The sequence below is a fragment of the Coturnix japonica genome, chromosome 38 (genome assembly GCF_054131305.1).
Source record: "Coturnix japonica strain WE chromosome 38, WE-NBRP24, whole genome shotgun sequence".
Lineage (NCBI taxonomy): Eukaryota > Metazoa > Chordata > Aves > Galliformes > Phasianidae > Coturnix > Coturnix japonica.
The window spans coordinates 3286954-3313986 of NC_140700.1; the positions used below are offsets into that span (position 1 = coordinate 3286954).

General features: G+C 53.8%; 2 protein-coding genes across 4 annotated transcripts; both read right to left on the bottom strand.

Moving 5' to 3' along the window:
- Positions 1 to 3385: 3385 nt before the first annotated feature.
- NUAK2 (NUAK family kinase 2) lies at positions 3386 to 12202 on the bottom strand. Its single transcript, XM_015885033.3, has 7 exons — positions 11991 to 12202; positions 8627 to 8747; positions 7570 to 7721; positions 6729 to 6794; positions 5950 to 6069; positions 5565 to 5697; positions 3386 to 5485 (listed from the first exon to the last, which is right to left on the bottom strand). Exons 1-7 carry the CDS (start codon positions 12186 to 12188, stop codon positions 4344 to 4346), a joined length of 1932 nt encoding a protein of 643 aa, XP_015740519.2. The 5' UTR covers positions 12189 to 12202; the 3' UTR covers positions 3386 to 4343.
- Positions 12203 to 13816: 1614 nt separating this feature from the next.
- Positions 13817 to 26127, bottom strand: KLHDC8A (kelch domain containing 8A). Of its 3 annotated transcripts, none has more exons than XM_015885036.3 (9): positions 25920 to 26127; positions 24509 to 24568; positions 24367 to 24410; positions 22072 to 22137; positions 21574 to 21987; positions 20987 to 21151; positions 20026 to 20241; positions 19478 to 19579; positions 13817 to 19323 (listed from the first exon to the last, which is right to left on the bottom strand). In XM_015885036.3, the coding sequence occupies exons 5-9, from the start codon at positions 21962 to 21964 to the stop codon at positions 19127 to 19129; spliced, it is 1071 nt and encodes a 356-aa protein (XP_015740522.1). In that variant the 5' UTR covers positions 21965 to 21987; positions 22072 to 22137; positions 24367 to 24410; positions 24509 to 24568; positions 25920 to 26127; the 3' UTR covers positions 13817 to 19126. The 3 variants fall into 3 exon arrangements, with proteins under 3 accessions (XP_015740522.1, XP_015740521.1, XP_085382943.1); XM_015885035.3 differs by having other exon boundaries at positions 25916 to 26127; XM_085526817.1 differs by lacking the exons at positions 24367 to 24410; positions 24509 to 24568; positions 25920 to 26127 and adding an exon at positions 22237 to 22474.
- Positions 26128 to 27033: the final 906 nt, after the last annotated feature.

Below are 27033 nucleotides of genomic sequence, written 5' to 3' on the forward strand. Positions count from 1 at the left end.
TGCTGAGCCCAACATTCCCTTCCCACCACCCACCATTTCTGTTTCAAGCACCTCCAGAGCCTTGCGGTGCCTGTTCCATCCTATGGGGTTGTGTTATGGGGGATGAGAGGCAGAGATGGGGGGAAATGGGGCAGGGTAAGGGAGAGAGCCAAAAACACTCAGCAAAGCCCCATTTCCTCTGAGTCACCATAGTAGTTAAAGCTGCAGCTTGTAAACCCAAAACCTCCCTGTAAGCTCCTGCAGCTCGGCTGGGAGCAGCAGTTGGGTCCATCCCAGTGCGTTGTGTGGTCAATGGGAACTGACTTCCAGGCTGCTGCAATGGCATCCTCTGTTGATTCTGCTCCTCCAAGGGATGAGCACAACCCCAATAGGCTGCAGGTTTCTCACACCCAGTGCTACTGCCCACATCTGGGGCTCAGCCTCCCCCAAATTCACATCAGCATCCATTGGCCACAACGTGGGGTATATCACAGTGCTAATGGATCTCAGAGCTCATATAACCCAGCAGCCCAGCACAGGGGTGGTGAGCAGAAGGAAAGCACTATGTCTGCCCCCCATTGAGCCCCATGGGGATGGAGTGGATGGAGCTCAGCCCCACTGTGTACAGCTCCTCTTCTGCTCACGGCCAATCTAATAATTTAATTGCATGTTTGAAAATAGATACGTGTCTGGGGTTGGGAGAAAGAGAAGGTTGAGGGATGAAAATGAAGAGGAATTTAATTAAGGGCAGCGCTGGGAATGTCTCTACCACAATAAAGATAAGGAGGATCAATTGCTTCTTCCTAGGATCAAAGAGAAGGGCTGGAGGGGGGGAAGCGGTGCTGTCAGAGGGTACAAAGTACAGCAGAGGGAGGGGGAGGTGGGAGGGAAAAGCACACGGGGTTGGAGGGGGGGGGAAGCAAGAGACAGCTTAGATAAGATTAGGAAATAATTGATGGTGCAGATCCCCAGGGGGCTGCTGGGACCTGCAGGTCGGACGGAGGTAGGAGGAGGTCTATATGATGCATGTGATTGCTTCTGAATGCAAAGGAGCACCCAGATGTGCTTTTGCAAGGGCTGAAACTATGGGTCCCAAACTGGGAGTACAAATACATTGAACCCATGCAGCTCTGCATCCCCCACCCCATTGCATTGCATTGCAGGCAGCCAAGTAACTGTGCAGCTCTAATTCCTCCAGGTGCAAAAAAAGGCAACGCTCACCGCGGAGCTGCCAGGAGGCTCCATTCCTGCTCGCGGTATTTTGCATTGGGTTGGGACATCGTTGCCACGTTTGATTTGCATCCCCAGCTGGGAACCTCCTGCAGCGCTGCTCTGCGTGTGAGCCCCAACGCCCAGCACAGCCACCAGAAAAACGAGCTCCTACTCATGCCTCACCCCTGTGCAAAGGAACCCAACCTGTGCCCCAAGCAGGTGGATCAGCCGGCTTGGGAGGGCAGGCAGGGCTGCAGCTGGCATGGAGACAGCATGGGCTCTGCCAGCTCCCTGCCAGCTTCACACAAGGCTTTGAGGGGTTTTGCTGCAGTCCGTGGTGTCACCCCATGGGCAATGCCAACATCTCTGTTCCCATTCCCCCCTTCCCAATGCTCCCTCCTGCTGCCATCAGCCTTGCTGATGAATTAAGTGTTGCAGAGCCACACAAAGCATCCAGATATCACCAGGGTGGGGGAAGTGTTGGTCTGCCTGGGGGTAGGAAAGCATTACAGAAAGATCTGGTTGACTGGATGGGTTGAGGCCAATGGGGTGAAGTTCACCAAGCCTCAGCACCAAGCTTTGGTCCCAACAGCCCCACACAGCCCTCCAGGTGTGGGTGCCAACAAGCACCATCCCTGAAGGCACTCAACAAGCAGAGATGTGATATATGGGGTCGGATCTGGGGACCCCAAAGCTCTTCCCCAACCTTAATGATCCTATGGATATATGATTCTATTCCTCACTCTCCTGGGGAGTGGGAGCAGCATTTCCGGATGCCTTTTTCCCTTTCTTCTTTTCTTTCCCTTTCTTCTTTTCTTTCCCTTTCTTCTTTTCTTTCCCTTTCTTCTTCTCTTTTTTTGGCCACTCCAGGCTGAGAATGGGAAGCCTTTCATGTGGGGATTTCACCTCTTCTGATCTTCAAAGAAATGCAGCAATCAAACAGGTGATATTAAAGAAAATAATTAATGATAAAACAGCGCCGCTTGGAAAACACGGCATGCAAAACGTCACAGCTTTGTTGTGTTAATTGTGCTGGAGCTTGAGTTGATGCAGAATGTCTCAGAAATAGAGCTGGCCCCCGGCCTGTGGTACGTCAGGCAGACACGGGATATCTGGAGCAGAAAACATAGGGGGAAAACAGTATGACAGGAGGTTTTGCTGTGGCTCTGTCACCACTGGTAATGACAGCAAACGGGTGATTGGGAAAGCAATGGGTGAGATCCCCACAGCCCCATTGCTGCCCCTGAAGGACACGTGTCCCCCTCCCACACCGCGTCCCCTCCAGCCCCAAATATGGGCTCAGAGCATCCGGGCTCCCAACACAAGCCCAGGCACGATGGGGTGGGGGGTTGAGTCATTGCACTGTGTGGGGAGCGGTGCTGGGCTGGGCTCCCTCCTGCTGCCAGCTCCCAAGCACAGAACACCCTTCTCCTCTCCTCTCTTTTAGGATGCATGGACCTTATGGATCCTCAGTGATGCCACACGGGGCTGTGCTTCCTGAATCAGGCACCCCCTCCTCCATGCAGCAACCCAGAGTTGACCTAAAGGTTCCTACATCCCACATCCAACAAGCATCCTATGGAGCACTGGGTGAGCCCCAGAGCTGGGAGTGCAACCTGGGGCTGGGAAGCAGCACCTGCCCCCTCTGCTGCCCTAATTGGTGCTGGCCAGGCTGGGGGTTTTGCCCTACATGGCCAAAAAGCAGCTATAGGTATCACTGCATGGGGCCAAAGCACGCAGGGAATGCGCAGTAGGGGGCAGAGCGCTCCGTGCCCCACAGCGTCTGTCCTCTCCTGCAACGGGGACCTGAAATATCTCCGGTTTACTCGAGTGGAAACGGGAAATTGTTGCCGTGCTTTAGAGAGCAATAAAAGCAATTTCAGTGCCACAAAGCAAAAGGTGGGAGCTGTGTTCTCCTAGGTGGAGAATCCCTGCAGGATGCTTTGAGGTCCCTACAGCTGGGGAATGGGGTGAGTATATCAGAGAGCCTGCAAATAAAGGTTGAGCACACGTTACACGATGCATTACACCCCACAGGACACACACATCCACATCCAACCCACATTCATCCATCCTGGAGCAAACCCCATAGCCATGCACAGCCCCAGCATCACTGCCAGAGCCACAGGAGCCCATTGGGGGCAGCACACCCCAGAAAACAGGTGGTAAAACAACCAGGAAAGCAACCGACACGTTCCTTTTTGCTTTTAATTTAATGGGTTTTTTTTCCTCTGGACCACGCTGTAGGAAGGAACAGAGCCATTGCCCACACAGCAGTGCAATGGGGCTGCAGCACAGCCACAAACACCCACAAGAAGGGGGGGGGGAGGGTTGATATTGAGCTGGGCAAATCCAGTGCTGATGAAGTTTTACATTAACTTGGACACGAGGCAATAAATAAAGAAGCAGTGCCTTAGAAAAGGCTCTTTTTAAACTTTCCTTACACCATGAAAAATAGACATCAGAGCCCATTTCCAGACTGTGGTGTGGGGCAGCTCTGGGTTTCCTGCAGCCTCAGCTCATTGCCATCACAGTGAATGTTCTCTTCCAGTTGGTGCTTCATTCCAGTCGATGCTTCATTCCAGTTGGGTTTCTCAGAGCAGCAGAAGGATGGGGCTGCACCCCATTGCCAGCAAACCCCAGCCTGCAGCCAGGACAGCCTCCCATCCATTCCTTGCTACATCTCCAGTTGTTTGAGGTATATTACCTGCCCCATCCATTATCATGTGCAGCCAAAAATAAAACAGTGCAAAGAACCACCCCCCATCCCAACCCATTTCATCCCTCCCGTGAGATGAACCTGTTTGAATGGAGGGACAGTGTGGTGCCATGGAGAGCACTTCTTCCCCTTAGCAGGAGCTGGGGGGGGAGCAATGGGGCAGCATAGGGCTTTGGTCCTTTTATCACCCCCTCCTCTCTGAGATGTGCCCTAAGAGCATCTCCCTCCCCACCCCACAACCCAATCCCTGTGTGCATCCAACCTCCTATTGGAGGCTGCAAAATAAATAGGGGGGGGGGGGAGGGGGACACAGGGCAGCCCCCTCTACGGACACAAGGAAGCCCTGGGGAAGGGGGGAACTTGTACCCCCCTATCCCCACAGCGGGGGCCATCCCAAGCTAAGGGACCCCATCCCTATAACCGTAGGGTACCCTCAGCTCAGCTTCATGCTGATGGCAATGGCACGGCGATACACCTCGGTGACGTTATCACAGCTCTCCAAAGAGAAGCGGCTCTCCCCCAACGTACTGGGGCAGTGTGTCACAGTCCAGCGGCGCAGCCTGTGCCCTTCATCCACCTCCTCCTCCTCCTCCAAGCGTAGGAGGCTGTCAGCAGAGACGCAGCCCCTCATGGCCCCGCTGCTGCTGCCCGGGGGGATACGTGGGGGGAGGTCGAGCTGCTCAAAGGATTCAGTGGAGAGGATGCTGTCCTCGCTCACAGCGCTGGGTGGGCGAGGGCGGGGGGCAAGGGGGGCTTTGGGCAAGGGCACCTCATCAAAGCATCCAAAGCTCTGCCTGGGGGGGCTGTGGGGCTCAGCATTGCTGGAGTATTTGCTGCTGTGTTTGAGGATGCCCTTCCGGCTGCTGGGGAGGACAGGGGGGCCCTGCTCAGCAGTGGGACTGTCAGCAAACGCATTGCCCTCAAGGTCCAAGCTCCCTGCATCCAGGACGTCTCCAGATTCACTGCATTCCAGGGATGAGTAATACCCTGATTCCCTCTTTGGGGGCTTTTTTAGGATTCCCTTCTTGGGCACAGCCACAGGGACAACACTGCTGCCCTCACTGCCCCCCAGCACTGCAGAAGGTAGCGCTGGGCTCAGCCCCACAGCAGTCACATCCCCATCTTCACTCTTCACCTCTCCCCCAGGAGCTGTTAGCGGAGGGACGGGCACCTTCTGCTCACAGGAATTCCTCTTCTTCAAGATGCCCTTGGGCCGCTTGAGGATGGACTTGGAGGGGTTCTCAGGAGCTGCAGCCCCCTCCTGCAGTGCATGGGAGACATCGTTCTCCTTCTTGGACTTCTTAAGGGAGCGCTGCCGCTCCAGGGCCACGCCAGGGATGTGCTGCTTAAAGAAGCATCTCAGTTTGGAGCCATTCTCAAAGAGGGGTCGGGATGAGCACCGTAACCACTCAGCCACTGTGGCCAATGGGGATTCATTGCTCTCCCGCAGCAGCTCCTGCTCACCGACGGGCACACGGTAGCCCCAGTTGACCCACCAGTGTGTGGCAATGTCCTCAATGGTGGCACGGCGCTCCGGGTTCACCATCAGCATCCATCGGATCAACCCACAGGCTTCTGGAGGAGACAGGAAGGTCAGGTACCAGGAGAGCACAGGTTGGAGGGTGGAATGCATGGGGAGGTGGGGTCTGCCTACCTGACAGCTTCGTGGGCTCCCGGTAGTCACCATTGGTGATCTGCTTGACCAGGGTCTTGTAGTCATGGCCGTCAAAGGGCATCGTGCCATGGACCAGGATGTAGAGGAGGACACCGAGGGACCAGCTGTCCACCTGCAGGAAGGATGGGGACATTGGGGTGAAGGCAGCAGGACCAGGCCCCCACCCCAGGACATGACCTAGGGCAAGACCACCCCCAGCTGCCTCCAGCCAAACACAACACTCAGTTAACACGCTGCTCTGCCTCAGGGAACTCCTACCCCAAAGAAGTCTCTGCCATCCTGGCTCCCATATAGATAGAACACCCAGAGCTGCCCCAAGTCCAAGTTGAGAGGCAGCGAGACCAACTCACAGGGTACCACGTACCTCTGGGCCTTTGTAGGGCCGTCCATTGATGATTTCAGGTGATGCATAGAGGGGACTACCGCAGTATGTCTGCAGGAATTTGTCCTGCTGGTAAACATTGGACAGGCCAAAGTCTGCAATCTGGAGAGAAACAAAGAATCATCATAGAACCGCTTAGGTTGGAAGGGATCACCACCTGAAGCTGTGGAGCTGTGGATGTGTCCAGAGCAGCAGCACAGGGCTCTCCTCTAGTTTACCTACATGAGGTTGATCAGCACCTATCAGCTCTGCTAATATGTGGGCACTCATTATGCTCAGGACAGCCACCACTTTGGGACTGTGCCTTCTGCTCCCTATGACACCATCACCCACTGCACAGATAAAGCCCCATCCCTTTATCTCCAACCACTCTGACCCAGAAGAGAGGCACTGCCATGGGGTGAAGCAGCACCTGGCTGCCCCGTGCTTATGGCAATTGAGACTTTCACTAAGAAACCACTTCTTCCCCAGTGTGTCTTGTTTTGAAGCCTGCTTCAGACTTTGCCCTCTTATCAGCAGAGAGATAAACACTGATGGCTTTAACTCTGACGTTCTCCTTCTACAGCCTCTCCCTTTCACAGCTGCAGATCACAGGGGCAGCCCCCTGGTCCCCATCTCTCAGCCTTGCTCTCTCATTCCAGGCCATAAGGACCACGTGTCCTAGGGGGAATATGGCATCACAGCCCCCCCTATGTGCCAGCATCCCTGAGCTCTTTGTTGAGTGAACCCCAATGTACGGCCATAGGCCAACAGCCCCTCACCTTGATGTTCCCATTGGCATCAAGAAGGATGTTCTCCAGCTTCAAGTCCCTGTGAACGATCCCATTCTGTAAGAGGGGAAGAGAGGTGGGTTGAGCTCACAGGATGTTTGAGGAAGGGAAAGGCAGCACAGGGAGGTCACTGCCGTTCACAGCGGCGACAGAATGGGCGTTCACAGCAGTGACAGCAAAGAGATAGCAGCAAATAAGTCCGGGTGCTTGCACGAGGATGGGCTGTAAACCACGTCCTGAGTTGCGTGCTGCTGGCAGCACTCCATGCCACGTTGGGCTCCTGCATCTACCCCAGCCCTGTGCTCACAGAAGCAGCCAGGACCCACCCCCAGGGTGAGCACAACTAGGTGCTTTGCTGGATTTGCTAAGCCTATGTCTCAGTTTGCATCTAAGAGTTGTCTGTGACCCCCCAGTCCTGCCACAGGCACAAGGCATGACCCCAGCATGGCCTTACAGCACCCCTAGGGAGGGAGACCCCCAATGCCCACCCAACAGACAGAGCCCATCCCACAGCTACATGGACAAGGTGCTGACCCAGGGCTCCACCACCACCCCTCACAGCCAGCCCTGGGTGTCTCCTCCGCCTCGGGTGGGACAGGGCAGGGTTAGTCAGCCTGACACCACAGCAGCCAGGCAGCACTTTCCTAAAAGCTGTTGGGGCACTTCCCCCGCAGAGGCCCCGAAGGCACCGCACCCTACAGATAAGGAGCGGGATTAACCCCGATTCCCAAGAAAACCCAACAGCCCTGAGCATCCCACAGCTCCCAGCCCAGGTTGAGCATCACTACTAGATGTGCTCTTATAGGAGCTGAGCCCACAGAGCCCCATTCACCTTATGGCAGTAGTAGATGGCCGACACAACCTGCCGGAAGAAATGACGAGCCTCCTGCTCCGACAGCCTCTGCCTCTCACTGATGTAGTCATACAGGTCTCCTTTGCTGGCGTACTCCATCACAATGACAATCTTGCTGCTGTTCTCAAACACTGGATGGGAATGGAGATGGGAAGTCAAGGGGGGTTAGAAGGGATGCTCAGAGCCCTTCAATGAGTGGAGGTTCTGGCTGAACCCAATGCACAGCACATGGCACATTCAGCTTTACAGAATGGGAGGTGCTGGGTTTGTGACCTGGAGGTCAGATGGGGACAACTGGATTTTAGGGGGGCCAGAGATAAGCTCTAATCCTCCATGAGGAGGCTGAGATACGGACCTGCCGTGCTTCACAGACCCCAGCTCCAAGGGAAGCTTAGAGGTGCCAGGCTCTGTGCATTCCCATTGCTCCCACTGTGCTCCACAGCTGGAGTGCTTTCCTCCTATTTGCAGAAAGCTGCCTCAGTATTTTTTTGAATTCCAGCAAGTGCCGTGACTCAGTCCTTGCAAACACCTTCTATAAACCGCCAGCCAACGTGCTTTTGTTTGGAGGACAAAAGGACTTTGGATACCTCACGTACACCGCAGAGGTGGCAACAACAACATACACACACACACCTGGCAAAGAGCAACAAACCCCAGGCATTAAGAAGGGCACAGCCACACTGGTTTGTCACCAATGGAGCAAGGAGCAAATCTCCAACTGATGCAGCCCAAATCTGATCCTGAGGACTTGCCCTTCGGCTGCCATCCACATTGCCCTGACAGCCTGGGAGCAGAGCCCAGTCCTGGCCATACAGCTGAAACCAGCAGCAGAAGCTCTTGTTGAAGCTGTGGTTTGGTTTTCCTATGCCCCAGGGAAGGAAAAGGATGGCAGGAGTAAGTCCTGCTCCTGCCTCAGGTTGCAGGGAGTCCCATTGCTTTGGGGCTTGCTGGTTCCCCTGCTATGGATTACCCACAGTGTTTTCCTATGGGGTAAATCAGGGAAGTGGCCGAAAGGGGCAGTGAGGAGGGAGCTCACCTTCATGGACAGAGATGATGTGGGGGTGGTTGAGGGACGACATGATCTCTATCTCCCTCCGGATATGGATAAGGTCCTGTTCATCTTTGATTCTGTCCTTCCTGATAGACTTGATGGCCACCTGTGAAGGAGAACACACAGTGATCAGCCAGGAGCACCACATCACCCCACAGCAGGGCAAGGAGCCCCTGCCCTTAGAAAGGGGCTCAGCATCACTCCCTGTGCCTGCAGCTCTTACAGGAGCCAAGTTCCAGCTAAGCTGGGCTGCAGCCAGAGGAATGCAACCTGCACATGGCTGCAGAGATAACGTCTTCTTGGGGTCATGGAAATGAAAAAACAGGTTTTGTTCTCCTTGCAAGTACTTATTTCAAGGAGTTGATTAAGGAGAGGAAAGGTTTGGTGTGAGGGAGCACTGGGCTGATGATGTGAGCTGCGCTCCGGCTTCCATTGGCTTTTCAAGTTCTCTTCTATGAGGAAATTGAAAGGGGAGGAGAAAGAAGAGTGAGTGCTGGAGAATAGATGCCTTCTAATCCTCTTTCAAAGGGGCTGAGGAGAAACAATGCGCTCCTAGGGCTGAATTTACAACTGAATCCAGCAGAACCTCTTTTTTTTTTGTACCAGACAAGAATGCGGAACAGAGTTAATCCCACCAAGGGACCCTCACTCTGGGTCTCATGGCAACAAGGAGGGGGCTGTATGGAACCAACAGGCCCAGCTGCACAGGGCCCCTTCTCCAGGTGGTGTTCAGAGCCTCAAACATTGGTCCCTCTGGTTCAGGGGAGTCAGAAACCTCACTGCCAGACCCAGGCTGACACGTATTATCCACAACATCCAAACTGAGCAGAGCCCATCACAGCCCCAGCAGCCACCAGATGTTATAGCAGTGAGATCTCAGCTGCCACAGCGCTGTCTTGATGGTGTAAGTCTGACTCTGCAGCAGCAAAGCAGACTCTGGCCATGGGAGTTCAATAACCCAAGCACAGGGCGTTGTGCAAAGCAATACTGAACGCAATACTGAAGGCACTTCATTGCTTCTCGAAACCCAGGTATTTGTTGCCAGAACCTTTGCTCTGGGTTAGCAGGTTAACGTTTAACAATTTTTTTTTGCTCCAGCTCCTGATTACGTGATCCCCATGCACTGCATGTAATGAGCCTGGTCTCAAAGCAAGACCTGCTGCCAAGACCAGACAAAGCAGCCGCAGGGTGGGATGCTTCAGGAGATGCCCTTGGCTGTGTGTGCCCTGAGTAGGAAACACCCACACTTAGTGACCTCCACCAGCAGGTTTAGTGCTTGCAGAGCCCCAGGGCTCTCCTAACGGACAGCACACAGCAAGGAGAAGCCACTGCTTGGGTCTCACTAGAGCCCAAACCCACCATTAGAAGCAGTGACTGATCAGCCCTCAGGCTTCTCACCCTTCCCCAGCAATACTGAACGGCTGCTTTGTGCCAGAATATCCCCTCTCTAACTTCAAGGTGCACCATTTAGAGAGGGGAAGGTATCCCCAGCAGTAGGGATGGCAGCTCCAGGGACACAAGAACACAACCAACACCCCCTGCTCCATCAGTGCTATGTAAAAGAAAACCTCCTGCAGGAAACAGCCCCACTGCCAGAGCCTTGAGAACCCCAGAGTACTTTCCAAGTCAAAAAGGCTTTTAATTAAGCAGTTTTTTGGGGGCAGAACAGGTATTTTCAGCAGCTGCTGAAAGATGCATTAAGCTACAACCCCAGGCAGCACTTCAGAAGTTGTTCCAGATTGCAAGTGCAGCTTTTCATGCTCCATGAAATATGGATTACAATGCACACCGGAAGGGACCGGGGTTCGCCCCTCAGTGGAGATCAAAGGAGGCTGGAGTGCTTTGGAACACTCCAGGTGCTGCCTTCCCCCAGCACTGCATAAGACCACGGATCCATTCCTAACCCCATAAGGGCCCCCTCCAGCTCCTGGTTGCCCTGGGTTGATGGTGAAGCAATGATATGGGAGGGAAAGGGCCAAATGCTGCCCTAGCAGCAGGTGCAGGATGCACTGCATGAGCCTTCAGAACAAAAGGCATGAAGGGATAGGGCAAATAAATACATACATAAATGGGAAAGAAAAGAAAGACAGCCAAGCAGCTAAGAAAGATGGTTTGATATTCGAGTTGTCTGTACAGTTTGATCAGCCAGAGGCCAAAGCTGTGCACGGAGCAGCTCCAGTGCTGCTGTAATGTGGGATCTGCACAGCCCAGGAGGGGTAACCCAAGAACCTGCTCACACTTGGGCCTTTGGGAAGTGAAAGCCACTTAGAAAAGGAACAAATATCCCAGCTCGGGATAAGCCTAAAGATTAAACAGGTCCGGAAATGCTGAGTGGTGCAAGAAAGTATTTGTGGGAAGAGGAGAGATTTGTGGTTAAGCCTCCTGTTCCCACAGGGCCAGCTCGCTGCACTACTAGTTAGTCCAGCCTTTGACTATCTTTGGCACTTATGGAAGAGCCATTGGTGTGTGGATTTGATTTGCATTATAATGGACTTATGCTACCAGACAAACAAGTCTCTGTCCTAAGGGGCTTCCACAGGTAGGAACCTTTTCCGGTGGCTCAATGATCCCCTGCACAGGCTTTGTTTGGTGCAGAAAGGGAAAGCCAGGGCTCCTCACCCACCCCAGGGATGGGATCCCCCTAGGCTGGTGGGTGGGAGCTGCATTGCAAGGCCTTGGTTATGCAGCAGCATCAGATAGGGGAATGGAAACGGCAGATCTGACTTAATGAAGAGCTGCTGGAGAGGAAAACCTCTCCAGTTTACAGTTGTTTTCATTGACACGCTCCAGGGGCACACTAGCAAGCCAATTTTACACCCTTCTGGTGCTCAAAGCCTCATTGCTTGTGTATCACAGGGTGCCTGGGGCTGAGCTGCCCAAATCACACCAGGTCTATGCTTGAGGCCGAGCTCTGCATTGCACAGAGCCCACTTACTTCCAAATGGGCCGAGACAGCAATTCAGCAAGTCACGACTTCAAGCAGACACTCAGGGCTCTGAGGGGCTCAGCTTTGCTTGCACACCACCGAGTCAACATGTAAAACCAACTCAACACCAGGGCGAGAGGAAGGGAACGATCCTTGAGACAGGAGTGAGATGTTTGCTCTTCCACATCGGATATCTGCAAAGCCCTCTCAACCCAGGAAGCCCGACTGGGTCAAGTGGGCTCTGGGTACAGCAGCCCCCCGGCTCATCCCCTTCTTGGTCCGCACTCCCCCCGGTACCGGAGGCTCTATACACCGCCGCGGTCCCTGTTATATTAGCGGGGCTGAACCGGAGTCGGTATCGCCGCACGGGAATAGCAAAGATGCACCGAAATAACACCGGGTGAACGCAGGACCAGCTCTTACCAGCTTCCCGGAACGCTCCCGTGCTTTCTTCACCTTCCCATACGTCCCTTTCCCCAGCGTTTCCAGGAACTCGTAGCGATGCTTGAGGTTGTGTTTGTGGTGGTGCCGTTTCACCGCCTGCTTCTTCATCAGCGGCCGTGGAGATTTGATGAACCCCTCGGCCAGCGAGGTGCCCCCGAGCCCCACAGCCCGCTCCATGCCGCTCTCCTGCCCGGCTCCGCCGCCAGCCCCGCTCCTAAATGCGACGGCCCCGACGGCCGCGCCTCCCCGCTCCCATTGGCCGCCCTACAGCCCGCCCCACCCGGCTGCCGGTACGGGGATGGGGGGGCTATGGGGCTGGGCAGGTGCAGGGGGACACCCGGCACCGCTGGGATAAAGGAGGAGGGGGAGGAGTGGAGATGGGTGTTGCCGTGGTGGTAATTGGGGGATGCGCAGAGTCGGAGGTGTAAAGGAGACAGTTGGGTGGGATAAGAAGGAAGAAAAGTGGGGTCCCGAGTGGTGGGGGTGTGTTGAAGGTGTGCAGAAGGGGATGGAGGGTGATGGTTGAACCCAAACTGAGAGATGGGGGGTCGGGGTGGGGGGAGGGTAAGCAGCAAAGCGACCAGGTGCAACAGGAGGAGAGGTGCTGGTTAACCGGGGAGGGATGCATGGATGGCCACAGCCACACATACAGAACCACGACAGATCTGGCTCACTGTCAGAATGAAAACCAACCTATAACAGCGTATTGAGGGCAAAATCAAAGAGAGGAGAGACCAGACAGGCACAGCCACAGAGCGGTGCTCAGTCCTGCATGCAGTGAGCAAAGATCCGTGGGTAGAACGGAATGTCTACAGGCTGTCCCAATAGAAATTCACTGTACGCTCGGCAGCACCTCCCCGTGTGGTCTTTTTTCTTTCTGCCCCTGTGGTAAGTCTTTGTTTTGAGATATTAAAAGAATGCGATGATCTCCCAGAGCAGCCCAAACAAAAGCTCTTGCCCAGTTCTGGCATGTGCGAGGACACACCGTATCGATGGAAGAAAGAGATAGCTGCTGCATTACTCATCAGACCTGGGTTTTCCCATCGCTTCCAGCAGCTCGGGGCAGACGGGGTGAGGCAAAGCAGCGGCTCATGTGAGGGATGAGAGAACAACCCCCGGCCTCTCTCTGCAGGCTTTGTGTCTATGGACACAGAGATATCAGCTGTGCCATCCCGTGTTGGGATGAGAGCCAAGCAGAGCTCCTTGCAGGCTGGGTACCAGAGTGCTGGGTTAGAAAGGTGCTGTTGAATGCATCCACCCCACAGCATAGACAAGGCAAGTGAGTGCTGAAGTTAAGACATGGGACACAGTCATGCACATCCCTGCAGCCTCAGGACTCGCAATATCTTGCACCCTTGGTTTGTATTGCCATTGGCTGTATGGAGGAGCAAATCAATCCCCATTAACATCAACCATCTCCCACCTGTGAGGGGTTGGGGTGGGTGTCCTGATGGCATCCTGAGCCAAAGCAGAGTGGCACCAATGAATTATTCACTGCGCAGTAACACGAGCTGCATTTCGATCTGAGGGCGGCCAGAGGGACCCGTAGGGGAGACAAACAAAGAGCAGATGAGATTAACTAAACTGCTGTAATTTCGATGTCAAAGTAAACAGATAGGATCCTGTTCAGGCACAGCCCAGAGGTTGCCGCCGAGTGGAAGGGGAAGAAGCAAAGCTCCCTGTTGCAATAGAGCAGAGAATGTCTCTGGTGGAGACGAAAGCTCCTGCACACTTACAGCCCACACAGCCACAGCTGTAGGATCGCTCAGGGTTTGCCCAGCGGCCCAGGAAGCACTCGAGCACGATTTAGCCTTAAGCACACGTTTAATGTCCTCTTGATTTACAGGAATGCCTTCCAGAGGCTTTCCCCGGGATGAAAGGAAATGACTCGGGTTGCTTCTCTTTCTGTTTCCAGCAGATAAATTCCTCTCCTCGGTTCTCCTCGCTGACACTCAGCCGAGGTATGCTTTTGTTCCAGGCTCCCTTCAGGAAACCCTTTATAATGGTAATATCAAGGGACGCGGATCTAAGTCGGCTGGAATCCGCCGATAAGGATCCCTTCTTGTGGCCGTCTGTATTACCGCTGCTTCCTCAGCAGCAAACCCAAGGAAACCCAAGGAAAATCCCCAGCCCCATCCATAGCCATCCATCCCAGCTGTGCTCTCTGTAGCAGCACAGAGTTCTGTGTGTCTGCTAACACCGACATGAAAGTCAAGCAGGAATTTGGCCCTGTGACAGGTCAACCTCAAAGCCAGTCTGATCGACCCGATGCTTCGTAAGGATGGGAGTTTGGTTCTCTTCCAGCCTGCTTGGTTTTTGTTATTATTATTATTATTATTATTATCGTTTGGATTATTATTTCTTAATTTAACTGGATGCTACAGCACTGCCTCTGTGTTACAAACATCCTTGTTGTGGTCAGAATAGACCCGTGTATAGCAGTCAGAACTTGGATAGGGAGAGGTGCCCTGCCAGGTTTTACAGAGCCAGAGGCAATAAAAAGACCAATGATCGCCTCTCATTAGTGGCCTCCCAGCCAGCATCGTTCCCCTCCTGCTGCGGGGCAGCTCGGGCAGATGTGGAACCCATCCATCCTCCAAAAACACCAAAGAAAGGGGTTTTGCTCTGATCTTCCCCTCTGGGAGCCCCATCCATCAGCAGAAGAAGGGAAACACATTAAGCAGCAAAACGGGAGCCTTTGGAAAAGGAATTTATGACCTATTGAATCTCACCATCGCAGAGCAAGGCCACCTCGGCACCTGCACCTACCGCAGCTGCTCAGTTTACCCCCCCACCCCCTGCTCAGACCATCCAAGCCCAGCTAATCCCTCCAACCATCCATCCCAATGACTCTCTGTGTCGGTTTTGTGCCCAGGTTGGGTGGCTGGAGGATCGTTCTGCAAAGCATTATTGGTCCCATAAGGGGATGCTGAGCAGCTCAAGCTCCTGCTGCGTGTAGCTGCAGTGACAGCAGACATGCTGCAGACAGGGATGGGTCATGGAAAGCACAAATCCTGCCCCATCCAGCCAGACAGGGCAAAGAAAAATGCATTGCTCTGAGCAGCTTTATATATAGAAGTTTAAGCAGTGAAGAACATCAAGAAGAGTAAGAAAACAGTAGGGGTAAGGGCTGAGCTACCAGCCATGGGCTGCCCATAGGGCTGCTGAAATGCTGAGCTGTTTCTATCAAAAATAAGCAAACTTCCCCCAAAAAGCTTTCATGCTCAGTGCTGGAAACTTTTGAATCCCATGGTTGTGGCTCCAATATCCACTGCATGCAGGTAGATAATGATGGGAGGCTGTGCCAGCTGGTGGCTGGGCAGGGATGTCACTGGGGTTGGGGATGTGGTGGGGGCATGATGGTGACTGTGACAGATGGACCCCAGTGCCCAATGGAGGAGCTCCATCCTCAGCATTCCCAGTGAGGAGAAATTCATTGCTGAAGCATGAAGATAATATTCACACACAGCTCCATACTGGGTCTCCATTTGGGGTCCACACTGAGTCCCCATTTGGGGTCCACACTGGGTCCCCATTTGGGGAGGGTTGGCTGATGAGCAAAGGATGCGCTGACCCCCAAAGATCATCTCCCTCTGAGCAGGAGCAGAGCAACACGCAGCTACGGGACTGACACAAGACACAGGAGCTCTGCAGGCAGATGTCTGCTCTGCAGCCAGATATATGGGAGTTTGCTTTCAGGAGGTTTCCTGTGCAGACAAAGACGGCTTGAGAACAACAGTGGTGATGCTCGTTGGCAGCAACACCCATGCAGCGATCAGCAGCAGATCTGCTCAGTGCTGGATCAGCCCTCGTTTCAGCAAGCACAACTTGGGCTATTGGGAGTTCAGATGGGGACACGGCAGCAGTCGGCTGCATGATTTGCTGAGTGCCATTCAGAGCTGGAAAACCACAAAGGCTCAGCTGACAACGGCTCTCCAAGGCAGATCAAATTATCTGTGCATCTTAGGAAGGAAGCCGGGTCGTAACCCACTTATTCCTAAAACATTCCCCTTTGCACCACCATCCACAACAGCTACAGCAACATCCAGGCCAGCTTCAGTAAATGTGCTTTGTCATCAGCATGTCCTCTGTGCCAAAGCCTAAGCGTGCCTGCTACTGAATTGGCATCTTAATTGCTTGTCAGTGTCAGACAGACAGCAACAGCCCTCCCGATGTGAGATGAGGTGAGATGCATTGAATTCCTGCCCCAGAACGATGATCACCGACTGCAATTTGCTTTCAGCCACTTTGGGATGCCCTGCCCAACATACCAGGAGGGCTGCATAGGGAGGAACGAGCAGCCAGGGTTGTGTGCTGTCACCTGGTGCATATCTGCTGCTCATGGAGCTGTGCAATGCATGAATTTGAGCGTCCATGGCACAGCTCAGCAGCACACGAGTAGGATTCAACCACACACACCATGAGTTACAATCAGCTCAGAGGAGATGAGAGCAGATTTCAGCCTTGTCACAGCAGCTGCGAGGCACCAGGACCCAGAGGCAATGCCTGCTCATGGGAGCACTGGGAGAGATGCATAAAGTCCTTTTCACATTAAGTTACCTACAAGATCCTTTGGTTCTTTTCACATAGAGTTCCTTGCAAGCTCTCCTGGGTCTGCTGGATGCTATTAACACACTGGAGCCCCCCCCAGCAGCAGGGCAGGGTCATGCAGTAGCAGATACCGCTGGCTCAGCCCATGGATGCCATCTGCTGTCCATAGAGCACCCAGAGGGGGAGGCGAACATCCACAGCACTGCTTTAAACACAAACCAACCCCGAGCATGGAGAGTGCACCTGAATCACCTCCCAGATCCCCAACAGTGGCTCAGTGTCACCAATAGGGCAGGCACAGCCCTCTTGTTTTATCACCCACTCCTGTTTCCCACAGCAGCAGGAGCAGAGCTGCAGGACTCAAGGTGCAGCTGTGGAAGCCATCCAGGGAGAGATGGAATCCTCCCACTCACGTCTGGCAGTGTGCTGGAACCAGAGAGTGCCAACACTGAGCTGCAGAGGGATGGAGAAACCTGGAGGATTTCCCCCCCCCTTCCTGTAGGGAATCTCAGCCCACAGAATGGATCTGGGATTTCCCATAGCTGAGAGCAGCCAGGGAGGGGGGCAGTACTCCCAAAGGAGGCTGCATATGCTGTGCTTCTAATGCTGAGAGCTGTGATGCTGCACTGGGTCAGAGCCTGGCACACAGAGAGCTCACCCTATCTCTCATCACTAAGTAACCATAGATGTGTCCCTTCCCACTCTCCGCTTACCTCTCTGTGCTAACAAAGCCATTTGTGATCAAGCAACGTTATTAATGGGGAAATCACAGCTCCATCAGACACAGAGGCCTCTGAATGAGCATTAGCTGGGAGCACAGCAGAGCAGAGGTGGTTAAAAGGGTCTGAAGGCTCTACAGCTCCTACCTGAACACAGCCATGGGTAAAGCACTCCTATAGCGGGCACTGAGCCCCACAGAGCGATTGCTGCTGGCTGGAGACAGTGGGATTGGCTCAGTAATGACAACTGGGTTTTGCTACAAAGCAGCTGACCCAGACCTGCTCCTTGCTGTGCTGCTGCTTCAGGAGCTCCTCTTTCTCTCCTTCTCTACATGCTCGGCACATCTCCAGCTTTGATTACTGACCGTCTCCACCACCCCTCCCCCCGTTCGTCTCATCCCCTCGCTCCCCGACATCTCTTCATTAAGTCCTGCAGCGGGTTTATTCCCATGGCGCTGCTTTGTCTGCCTCGCTCTGCAGCGTTTCTGGAAGGAGAAAGCCAAGGAGCAGCCCCCCAGCTGTGCTGCAGGCAGACAAAGGCAGCGGATTCCTCCTCCTCCTCCCCTCGCTCCAGTTAAACAAAGGCAGAGCAGAGCCCAGGACCCGGTCCTGCTGCAATAACAAGGGGATGGGAAAGCAGGGAGCATTGGGCTGTGCAATGTGTGGGAAAGGTTCCTTAAGGACAAAGGAAAACACTTCGTTAAGAGTTAAGAGACTCTCATCTGTGCAGAGGTGGCTGAAACAGAGATTTGCTGTGCCGGGAGTCGCGGGGTTTGTTCTGGAAATGGAGACCGATCCCTCCCATCCTCCTCCGGTTCTCAAAGGGATGCGCTGCTGCTTTGGGGTTGCATGATGCCCCAAACAGAGCCAGGTCCGGTCCAACCAAGGCAGGATGTACCGGCGGACCCCGACCCGGTGGGACGGAATAGAACCGGGGTGGTCGGCCCCAGTGAGCGCTGCGATGGAGGCAGCGGCCGCACGGTGTCCCCCGCGCTCCGCCATCCCCAAAACGGGGCTGGGATGAGCTGGAAGGAAAAAGAGCCGCATCCCTATTGGGACATCTCGCTGTTCCTACAGTCGTAGCCCATAGCACAGACCGCGTTCATGCGAGGGGTTTTCTAGGGGCAGCTTTTAATGATGCTACACAAGCTTGGAGTGTCAGCCAGCGGCTTGAACCCTCCCAGATGAAGGAATGAAACCGAACAGAAGCCATAGGCTCCCTTGCCTCCCTACAGAGCGAAGCTACAGGAAAACCCTTGCCCAGTACTCCAGGCAGAGCCCCTTTCTGCTCCTTTCTCCTAAAACTGAACAGAAGATCCCAAATAACTGTAGGAACTGAAGTCCAATTGGAGGCTATCTGTATGTGAAACCCTACAAAGGCATTCTTGTGCTATTCCTGTGCCAAAAGTAACACCCAGCCTCTGCAAAGCAGTCCTTTGAGCATCCATCCCTCCCAGGAGCATGGGCAGCTCACTTGCAAAGTGACAGTCACAGCTATGAGCCTGCAGGAAAAGCCTTGCTATGAAGGCAATAGAATGATCCCCTACACCTGGATACAGACTTGGAGTTTCCCTTCTTGAACACGCCAAGGAGAAAACACAGACCTCAGAGCACCCAAAGGGCATCACGTCTGCTCTCCCCACTCCAACTCTCACCTGACTGAGCCCTCCAAACATGTGCTGGGTTCAGGTGGCAGCAGGGAGATGCTCACCCACATCCCCACCCTGCAGAGCCCTTCCTGCTGGCAGGACACACAGCACAAACACTGCAAGCAGTCCCTTCCTCTGGGTTTCCCCCCACCCCCAGAAGCTCTGAAGGAGACCAGAGGGGCCCACAGAGCCACTGCTAGGAGTCAGAAAGGCAAAGGGCTTCCACTGCATTGCTCAATCCCTGGCTCACCCCACCGACCGCCAGCAGCAGGCTGCCCCTCAGCACGATGCTGGAGCAAGCACAGCGTGGGGTGGGCATAGGGGGCAAGCTCTCCCATTTGTTCTTCTCAGGATGGAAAGCTTCTGCAGACTCCAGGACGGTCGGCTGGTTTCCTGGAGACACAAAGTGAGGCAGCAGGTCACCAGAGAACATCTCTTTGCCCTCTTTGTCTGCATCCCAAAGCCCATCCCCCTCAGGCCAGGTCTCCCCACTCTATAATGACTCTTCTATGCCTTTAAAGTGTCACCACCGACCCCAGGGCCTCACCCAGTCCCCCAGCCACGACGACTCTGCCTTTCAGGTAACCAGCCACAAAGTCTGCTCGTCGTTTCTTCAGGTAGAAGGAGCGCTCCATCTTCATCCAGCCACCTACCAGGGGCAGCACAGACAGCAACACAGCAGCACTCAGCACCATAGAATCATTAAGGTTGGAAAAGACCTCGAAGATCACCAAGTTGTGGCAGCCCACCCCCACTGTGCCCTTCTCTCAGTGTCACATCTCCATAGTTCCTGAACACCCCCAGGGATGGTGACCCCACCACCCATCTGCCTCTCTGGCCTCCTGCCCCTGGGGCAGCACACCCATAGGGCAATAAAACCCACAATACAGGGGTCAGCTTCCTCATCAAACCACCTCATCAAACCCAACAGCTACAGAACCCCTCTGGACCCCATTTTCCCCCCCTCTTATTAACCCCCACTACCCACAAAAGCCAGCAGGTGAGAGTCAATAGCCCCACTACTCGCCCCAATAGCACATCCCCACATGCACCCACCCTCACCCATGGACCAGGGACAGAGCTGTGACATCCCACCTTGCTCAAAGTCAAACACATCCACGGTCCTCATGAACTTGGGTTGCCGATAGAGCCGGCCCTGCCGCAGACCCCCGAGGCTGAACAGTTTATCTTCAGTGGGCACAAAGCTGGAGAAGGCTCTTTTATTGGGGATGTTGGGAAACTTGGTCCACGATCTGGTCTCGGTGTCAAAGACCTCGAAGGCATTGATAGCGTACTTGGACTGCCTTCCCCCTGGGTGAAGGGATGGGAAGAAAAGGATCAATAACAGCCAAGAGTCAACAGCAGCAGGACCCAGAGGATGCTCCTGGGGTTGAATGAGAGCAAGCTGCCACCAACAGCACCCTGTGTTCCCTCTTTAGTAATTGCAGCTGAATAAAACTGAAACACCCCATTTCTCAGTGCATCACACCTTCCTCTTCCCTCCAAGCCAGCAGCTGAAGGCAGCCAGTGCAGGAAGGTGCTTGGTATGCATTGGTTTAACCAAGACAAACGCGTGTCGGAGAAGGGATCAGCACTGGGGGAGGTTTGCAATTCAGATGAGCTCAGCGCCGGCACAAAGCAGCGATCCCAACAGAGCAACAGAGCCAGAGCAGCTGCTGCCACGACCCACAGACGTGCATTATTGTCCCCCCATCAGATGCAAGGGGACACGGCTGCTTTCAGCCTGGATGCTCCGTGTGCCTTTGAAGCAGAGCTTTGGCTCGCTACGGGGCCCACAGAGTGTTTGCTGGCAGCAAACAAACTACAGAATAGATCAAAAGAGCCTTTTCTGGTGGCACCCTACAGACAGGCAGCACTGGGAGGTGGTTTGAGCCACTGGGACTGCTGGGCTTGATCACAGCTTTGCTGCTGCTACAGTTCACTTGGCTGTGAGCCTCCAGCAGCATTAGTTTCCCTTTCTGTAGCAAGAATGAAAACCCTTCCCCAAGCCTAGGGAGCCATCTCAGTGCCTGAGGAGCTGAAGGCAGGTGCTTACCCAGCACGTAGATCTTGGTGCCCCGCAGGAAGGAGGTGGCTGCGTACCGTGCTGTGGGCATGGCTGCCAGTGACACCCAGATGTCCTTCAACATGTCGTAGTGCTGCAGGTAGTTGTGTGGTCGTAGGTCGGCTCCCATCCCTCCGGCTGCATACACTCTGTAGTCTGGGTAGGGCCAAGGAGTGAGAAACAACAGGGTTAGTATGGAAAAGCAAACCCGAAGGATCTGGGGAGCTATTGCTGTTGCTGGTCTCTTGCATTGAACTGATCTGACACTGCCAAGCACAGAGAGAAAACCAGCTCTGAGATGGCAAACGCTCTTTGTAACTATTCCTTGATGGCAGTTTTTAAGGCTATTTAAGCAGCTTGGAGCTGCCAGAAACATGGCCAGGTCTCAGCCATTGCAGCTCATACTGCTGCCTCCATCTGCTTTTGGCAGCCAAGAATGGTCCATTGGCGGAACGTGGCAGCCACATGAAGCTCAGCCTCTATAAGCAAAGAAGGGGTTTGGGAGCAATCCAACATTGCCCAGAAAGCACTTACGCCCCATGCACAGAGAGATGCTAAACCACCCCCACCCTCCTTACCTTTTGCTGTCACCGAGATGCCCATGGCTGCCTCCCTGAGCGAATTCCTCTTCTTCCACTTGCCCTCATCCACGTTGTACATCTCCACTATCTTCAATGGTGCTTGGTTGGCTCCAACACCCCCAATCACCATAATCCTTTTGCCCAACGTGGCCACTGCCACCCCAGCCCTGGCTGTGGGCATAGGGGGCAGCGACGTCCACTGGTCGGCCTCGGGGGAATAGACCTCAAAGCAGTCCATGGGGACACCGTTGTCATCGCAGCCCCCGATGGCAAACACTTGCCCTCCCACCTCCACCAGTGTGGAGTAAACCCGGCGGCTCGGCAGCGGGGCGAGGGTCTTCCATTGGAAATCTCTGGTGTTGGCCACCTCCATGGTGTCAGCATCCATTTCCTGCTGGTGGGGCAGCTATGCTGCAAAACACAGCGGGGAGGTGCAAGAGGAATGCAAAGCTCAGAGCAGAGCAAACCCCAAACGCCCCCCAATGCCAGCAGTACCTCTGCCTGCAGCTCTGCTCATCCTGCAGATCCACATCTGCCTCGGCAGCTCATGCAGGGCTGAGCCTAAAAATAAAATGAAACAAAAGGAGGAAAAGCAATGAAAATAAAACAAACCCAGGCAAGGGAGAGGTTGGAGTCGCTTTGGTTCCTGAGCATCCCCACCCCTGAGTGATATTCAGAGCAAGGAGGCTGCAAGCTGTCTGCTCCCTCCCCTGCAGCATCTCTGCCTGCTGGGGAACTTCTCTCCTTGCATCTTCCAAGCTTATTTCTCCTCCTGACCCTTGTGATGCTGTGATACAGCAATGAGCCACGCCAGGCTCCAGCTCTGGCTGCAAACCCCTCCTTCCATCCTCTCCCCCCACAGACTGGCCCTTAAGCAACACAGATGAGATTAATTAGTGCAGGAAGACAGAGAGAGGGCAAGCAGGAGGAGGGAAAGCAGCTGCTCATCCACCATGCAGGGTGGTGCTTTTTGCACTGAGCATCCCTACCTGTGTGCCCCAGATTGGGTAACAACGTCCTTTAGAACAAAGCAAGGTCTGTCTCTGTCCTTGCATGCTGTTGCATTGGGATGGGGCCATTCCCACTTGTCCCCATTTGCAGCCCCCAAGACTTTCCCAGTTACCCCATCACCTTCTCTATAGGGAGATCTGAAGGTGACTTGCACACTCCTTCAGTTTCTGCTTTTGCACGACTCAAAGGACAGCGATGAAAAGCATCAGCAAAGCACACATGGACAGAGATCCATCAAAATCACATCACTTACAAGCATAAAACCCAATGGACTTAACGGGGTCGAAGGAACACAGTGCAGCATTGCTGCACCCCATCCAGCAGCCAAAAGGAAAGGGGCAAACAACAGATGAGGTTGGCAGCTGCTATTCTCCCCCCCATTCTGCAGCACCTCATGCTCTGATGTGCATCAGCAAAGCAGCACAGGGAGGGGGGTTTAAGCAGCTCCAGACTACAGCCTTAGTGAATAATTAATCTTCTCTCCAGGTGAACTGTCATGCATCATCATGGACAAATGCAGCGTGGCCGAGTGCATTAGAAAAGCTCCTATCTGCAGGCACAGGATGGGTTTGCAGCCTGACCTTTGCTAAGTCGTCCTCTGCCCCTCTGTGCTATGATAAAGCACAGCCCTGGGATGAAGCCCAGCCCTCCGACAGCACAACAGCACCGCTGTGCCAGACAGCTTCCCCGCTGCCATTCATTACAGAGAGCTGCATCTCAAGGATAATGTTCTTTTTTTAGCAAAGCATTGCCTCAAAAAACTCCTTTCCAGCACACAGACACGTGAGCATTACTCAAAGCAATGGGGGTGAGCAGAGCAAGAGCTGCAAACTCAGCCCAGCTGTGCCTCAATTCAGCTGCCTTGGCAGAAGGAGAGTTGAAGAATTCTCTGTTTTTCCTCTTTCATGCTCTTAAAAGCAGATCGGGGTCAGTCTGAAGCTCTCCATTGCTTTGTCTGGAGCTCTCCAGCATCACCTGGAAAGCATCGCTGTGTTGGAGGAGCTGCCAAACATTCTGACCCAATGCCCCACTGCACTGCAGCCATATTCTGCTCCAGGCAGAGGGAATTATCACTTAATTATACCAAACACATCAGAAGCATTAACATTTTTTTCCCCCCCTAAATGGCCGTGTTAGGATCAAAATGAATGGTAATTGCTTTCCTATCAGAGGAGGTGGTAGGCAGAGAGCTGAGCCCACACCAGGGTCTGTTCTGGTGGCATTTATTGCCCACAATAAGTTGGGATTTATAGGAGAGGCTGTGCTAAATTAATTGAGGCTCTGGGCTGCCCAAATAGGGCAGGCTTCATCCCCAAACCCATTACTGCCACCTGGGGCTGCCAATGCTCCCTTTCTCACACCCCCTCCCTGGGATTTAGATGCTTTTATGCTTCAGATTTGATATTCCTCAGCTGGGGGGATGCAATGGAGCACAGATCATGAGCCCATCCTGTACAATGCTGGACAACTTGCTCTGAAGCCCCAGAATAATCGCACAGCTGCAGCTCATCCCTCCCTTTAGGGACCCCACAATGATGCAGGTGACCATTCGTACCCCCCTCAGCACTTCCCATGGCAGCATTAGGGCTGCACAAAGCTGACCCTCATCACCACCACCCCAAATGGGTCACCACCACCAAACAGTGATGGGTCAGACCCAGGGTTGCTGCAGGAGCATCCCTGCTTCCACCCATGTGCTGTCAGTGGGGTTAAAACAAAGCTGCCACAGGGAAACCTAATAGAGACATTGCTCCCTATTGAGAAAAAGCTTGTACTCACCTCGGTGCCATGCCAGATAAACCCTGAGCTGTCCTGCAGTGAGGCTGCAAATGGAGCAGAGCACAGCCAGGGTTTGTTCCAAGCAAACACAGAGATGGGCGTCACAGGAACGGGGGCAACAGGAGCTGGAAATAGCACAAACCTTGGGAAGGAATCACAGCTCCACGCAGGAGTCAGCAGCTCCAGCTCGGATCTGTCGGCACTGTGAAAGAAAGAGCAAGGAGAGATGACACAGCACAGCAGTGAGGATGAGGGGAAACCACAGTGTCCCACATGGCTTTGCTATGGGGACACAGAAGGAGGAGATCCTATAGAGCATCCCCGCCTGCAAGGATGGGGGGATTTTGTCAAGATGTGAAACTAATAGCAAAGAAAACAAACAAAAAAGGAGAGAGAGAGATAGGAGGGGAAGGGCAGCAATCATTTCCTTGGGGCTGTTTTCTCTTGGATGCAGCACATCCCAAATAAAGATGGTGATGAAAAGTTCCTGGTGTGGAGCAGCGTCCACCCCTCACTGTTAATCAGTGTAAATGGGGGGAGCTGCTTTTTCCTCCTGGCATCACAGAGCGAGCACCCATAATTAACATCAGCACAGTGAGGACAGGCCCTTTGGGGTCAGGCTTTAGCAAATGATGGCTAAATTCATGTAAGCCCCTTAGAAAAGCCTTGAGCTCGGTGCTGCCTTTGCTTCTCATCGCTCAGGCTCCGGCAGCTGAGATTTCAAACAGAAATGCTTAGCCTGGTATTTCTGACCCCTCTTCACACTGAATCGAGTTTCCTTGCCATAGTAACAGCCACCAGGAAAAATAACAGCAACCAGAGCCAGCAGCTCCCTGCCTTCCACTGCATGTCACCCCAATGGCTTTCAAGGAGACTTCTAATTACGATGCTTTTGCTAGGGGAACAAATGACACCTTGGTGCACAAGGAGCTCGTTTTGAGCCTCACTTTGCAGACAGATGGAGGACTCTAACTCTAACTGAGCTCCATGGCTACCCTGCAGAGTGGTCCCCTGAGGTCCTTTGCAGTCATATACAGTTTGCTGAGGCTGCTGCTGGTTTGGGAGGTGGGGGGGGGAGGCAGAGAGGTCATGCTCAGCTCACAGCCCTGCAATGGGGACTGATGGCAGCAGATGGGACAGGGAGAGAAGACGCATCAAGACCCTCTGGTTACGTTGATAATAAATCTCTGTTGGTCTGTATTTAAGCTGCATCTCTTTGGAGGGAGCACAGAACCCTATGGGGCACCCAGTGCTGCTCCCAAGGCCTGGACAAGGGGGAGGGGCGGAAAATATTCCATTAGGGGACAAATGGAACAACAAAACACATGGAAAAAAATGGAGAGAGGGGGGGGAACCAAACAAACGATCTCCTCGTGCCACTTATTAAAGGAGAAAACACAACCCCAGAGCTTTGTTCTGGCTGCACACACACGGTGCTGCAACCAAAGCACCCCCAGCATCCCACTGCCCCCCACACCCCCCCAGCGACCCCCCTCCATAACCTGAACGCTGTGCTTCCAGCTGTGCCGGCTCCGCGCACGGTGCTCACCTACGAACACTCCTCGAGTTCAGCCCAGCGCCGGCATCTCCAGCATGAGAGCATCCATCCCTCGGGTGGGGGCTGAGGATGGTGGGGGTGGCTGCGAGAATACGAGTAGAAATCCCTTTTTTCTTTAATCACCCGCTTTCAGGAGGCGTGGGCTGAGCGGAGCCGGAGCTCTCCCATCTGCTGCGGCCGTCGGGATCCTCCTCGATGCCGCCGCCGGAGCTGTGCGTGCGGGTGTGTGTATAGGGCGGATTAGCAGAGCCATGCTTTAAGCCTTTTATGGCTCCTCAAGCTCGCACAGGATGTTCTGTCACAGCGGCCCTCCCCTTCCAAGGCTGCAAAAGGAAAAGTGGCTCGAGGAGGGAGAGATGGAGCAGCGATGCTGAGCCGCTCGGTGGGCACAGAAAGCAGAGAACGCATTAAGGATGGAGGGGCAGCAGTGGGATATAAGGACTTTTGGGCCCTAAACTCCTCAGAGCCAACGTTCCCCCATTCCGATGGGCCACAAAAGGCTTTTGCAGCCCTGATTTATTTCTCTATTCTCCTTCTGCAGAGCTGGAAGAGCCTCAGCTCTCATCCTGGAGCAGCACTGATCAGACATAGAGGGGGAGTTTACCATCCCCAGAGGTGCCTTCATCAGGTTTGGATCCCAGCTCTGCTTGGAAACCCCCCCCAGTTCAGACCCCAAACTCAGCCCATGGCCATCCAGCCCAGGTTTGCCCCCACTGTTGCATCACGTTGCTCCAGATAGGAAACTACATTAAAGCAGCTCCAGCCTTAAAACAAGAAAAAATAGGAAATCCACAAGAAATAGACTCAAATGACTACATAAAAGCAAGCTCTGGTCTCCTACCAGCTATTGTAATCTGCTGTTAGCTTTCCAGTGGGAGGATTCAATTTACATTTAAATAACCATCTTAAGCACGGGCCTTGTCTCCTTGTTCATTACAGAGGCATTTACCTCCCAAGAAACGTTAAGAGAGCTCATGGAAGTGGGTTTTAACGGGTGTGTTTGGGGGGGGCCTTATTAGCAGCCTGCCCTTATTGGCTGCTTGTAATTGTCGGCCGCTGTTGTCAGTTTGCATCCCTTTGGATGGGGATGGCCAAGGGAAAGTCCAGAG

Bases quoted from the DNA above. Each gene is read 5' to 3' on its own strand.
- KLHDC8A (XM_015885036.3), bottom strand. From the start codon at position 21,964: ATGGATGCTGACACCATGGAGGTGGCCAACACCAGAGATTTCCAATGG. The intron at 21,152-21,573 runs GTAAGGAGGGTG...GGCCCTACCCAG, and splicing joins CATCTCGGTGACAGCAAAAG to ACTACAGAGTGTATGCAGCC. The intron at 19,324-19,477 runs GTGAGGCCCTGG...TTGTGTCTCCAG, and splicing joins CGTCGTGGCTGGGGGACTGG to GAAACCAGCCGACCGTCCTG.
- NUAK2 (XM_015885033.3), bottom strand. From the start codon at position 12,188: ATGGAGCGGGCTGTGGGGCTCGGGGGCACCTCGCTGGCCGAGGGGTTC. The intron at 6,070-6,728 runs GTGAGGGGCTGT...GTTTCTCTCCAG, and splicing joins ATGCCAATGGGAACATCAAG to ATTGCAGACTTTGGCCTGTC. The intron at 5,486-5,564 runs GTAGGCAGACCC...TGTCTCCTCCAG, and splicing joins GGAGCCCACGAAGCTGTCAG to AAGCCTGTGGGTTGATCCGA.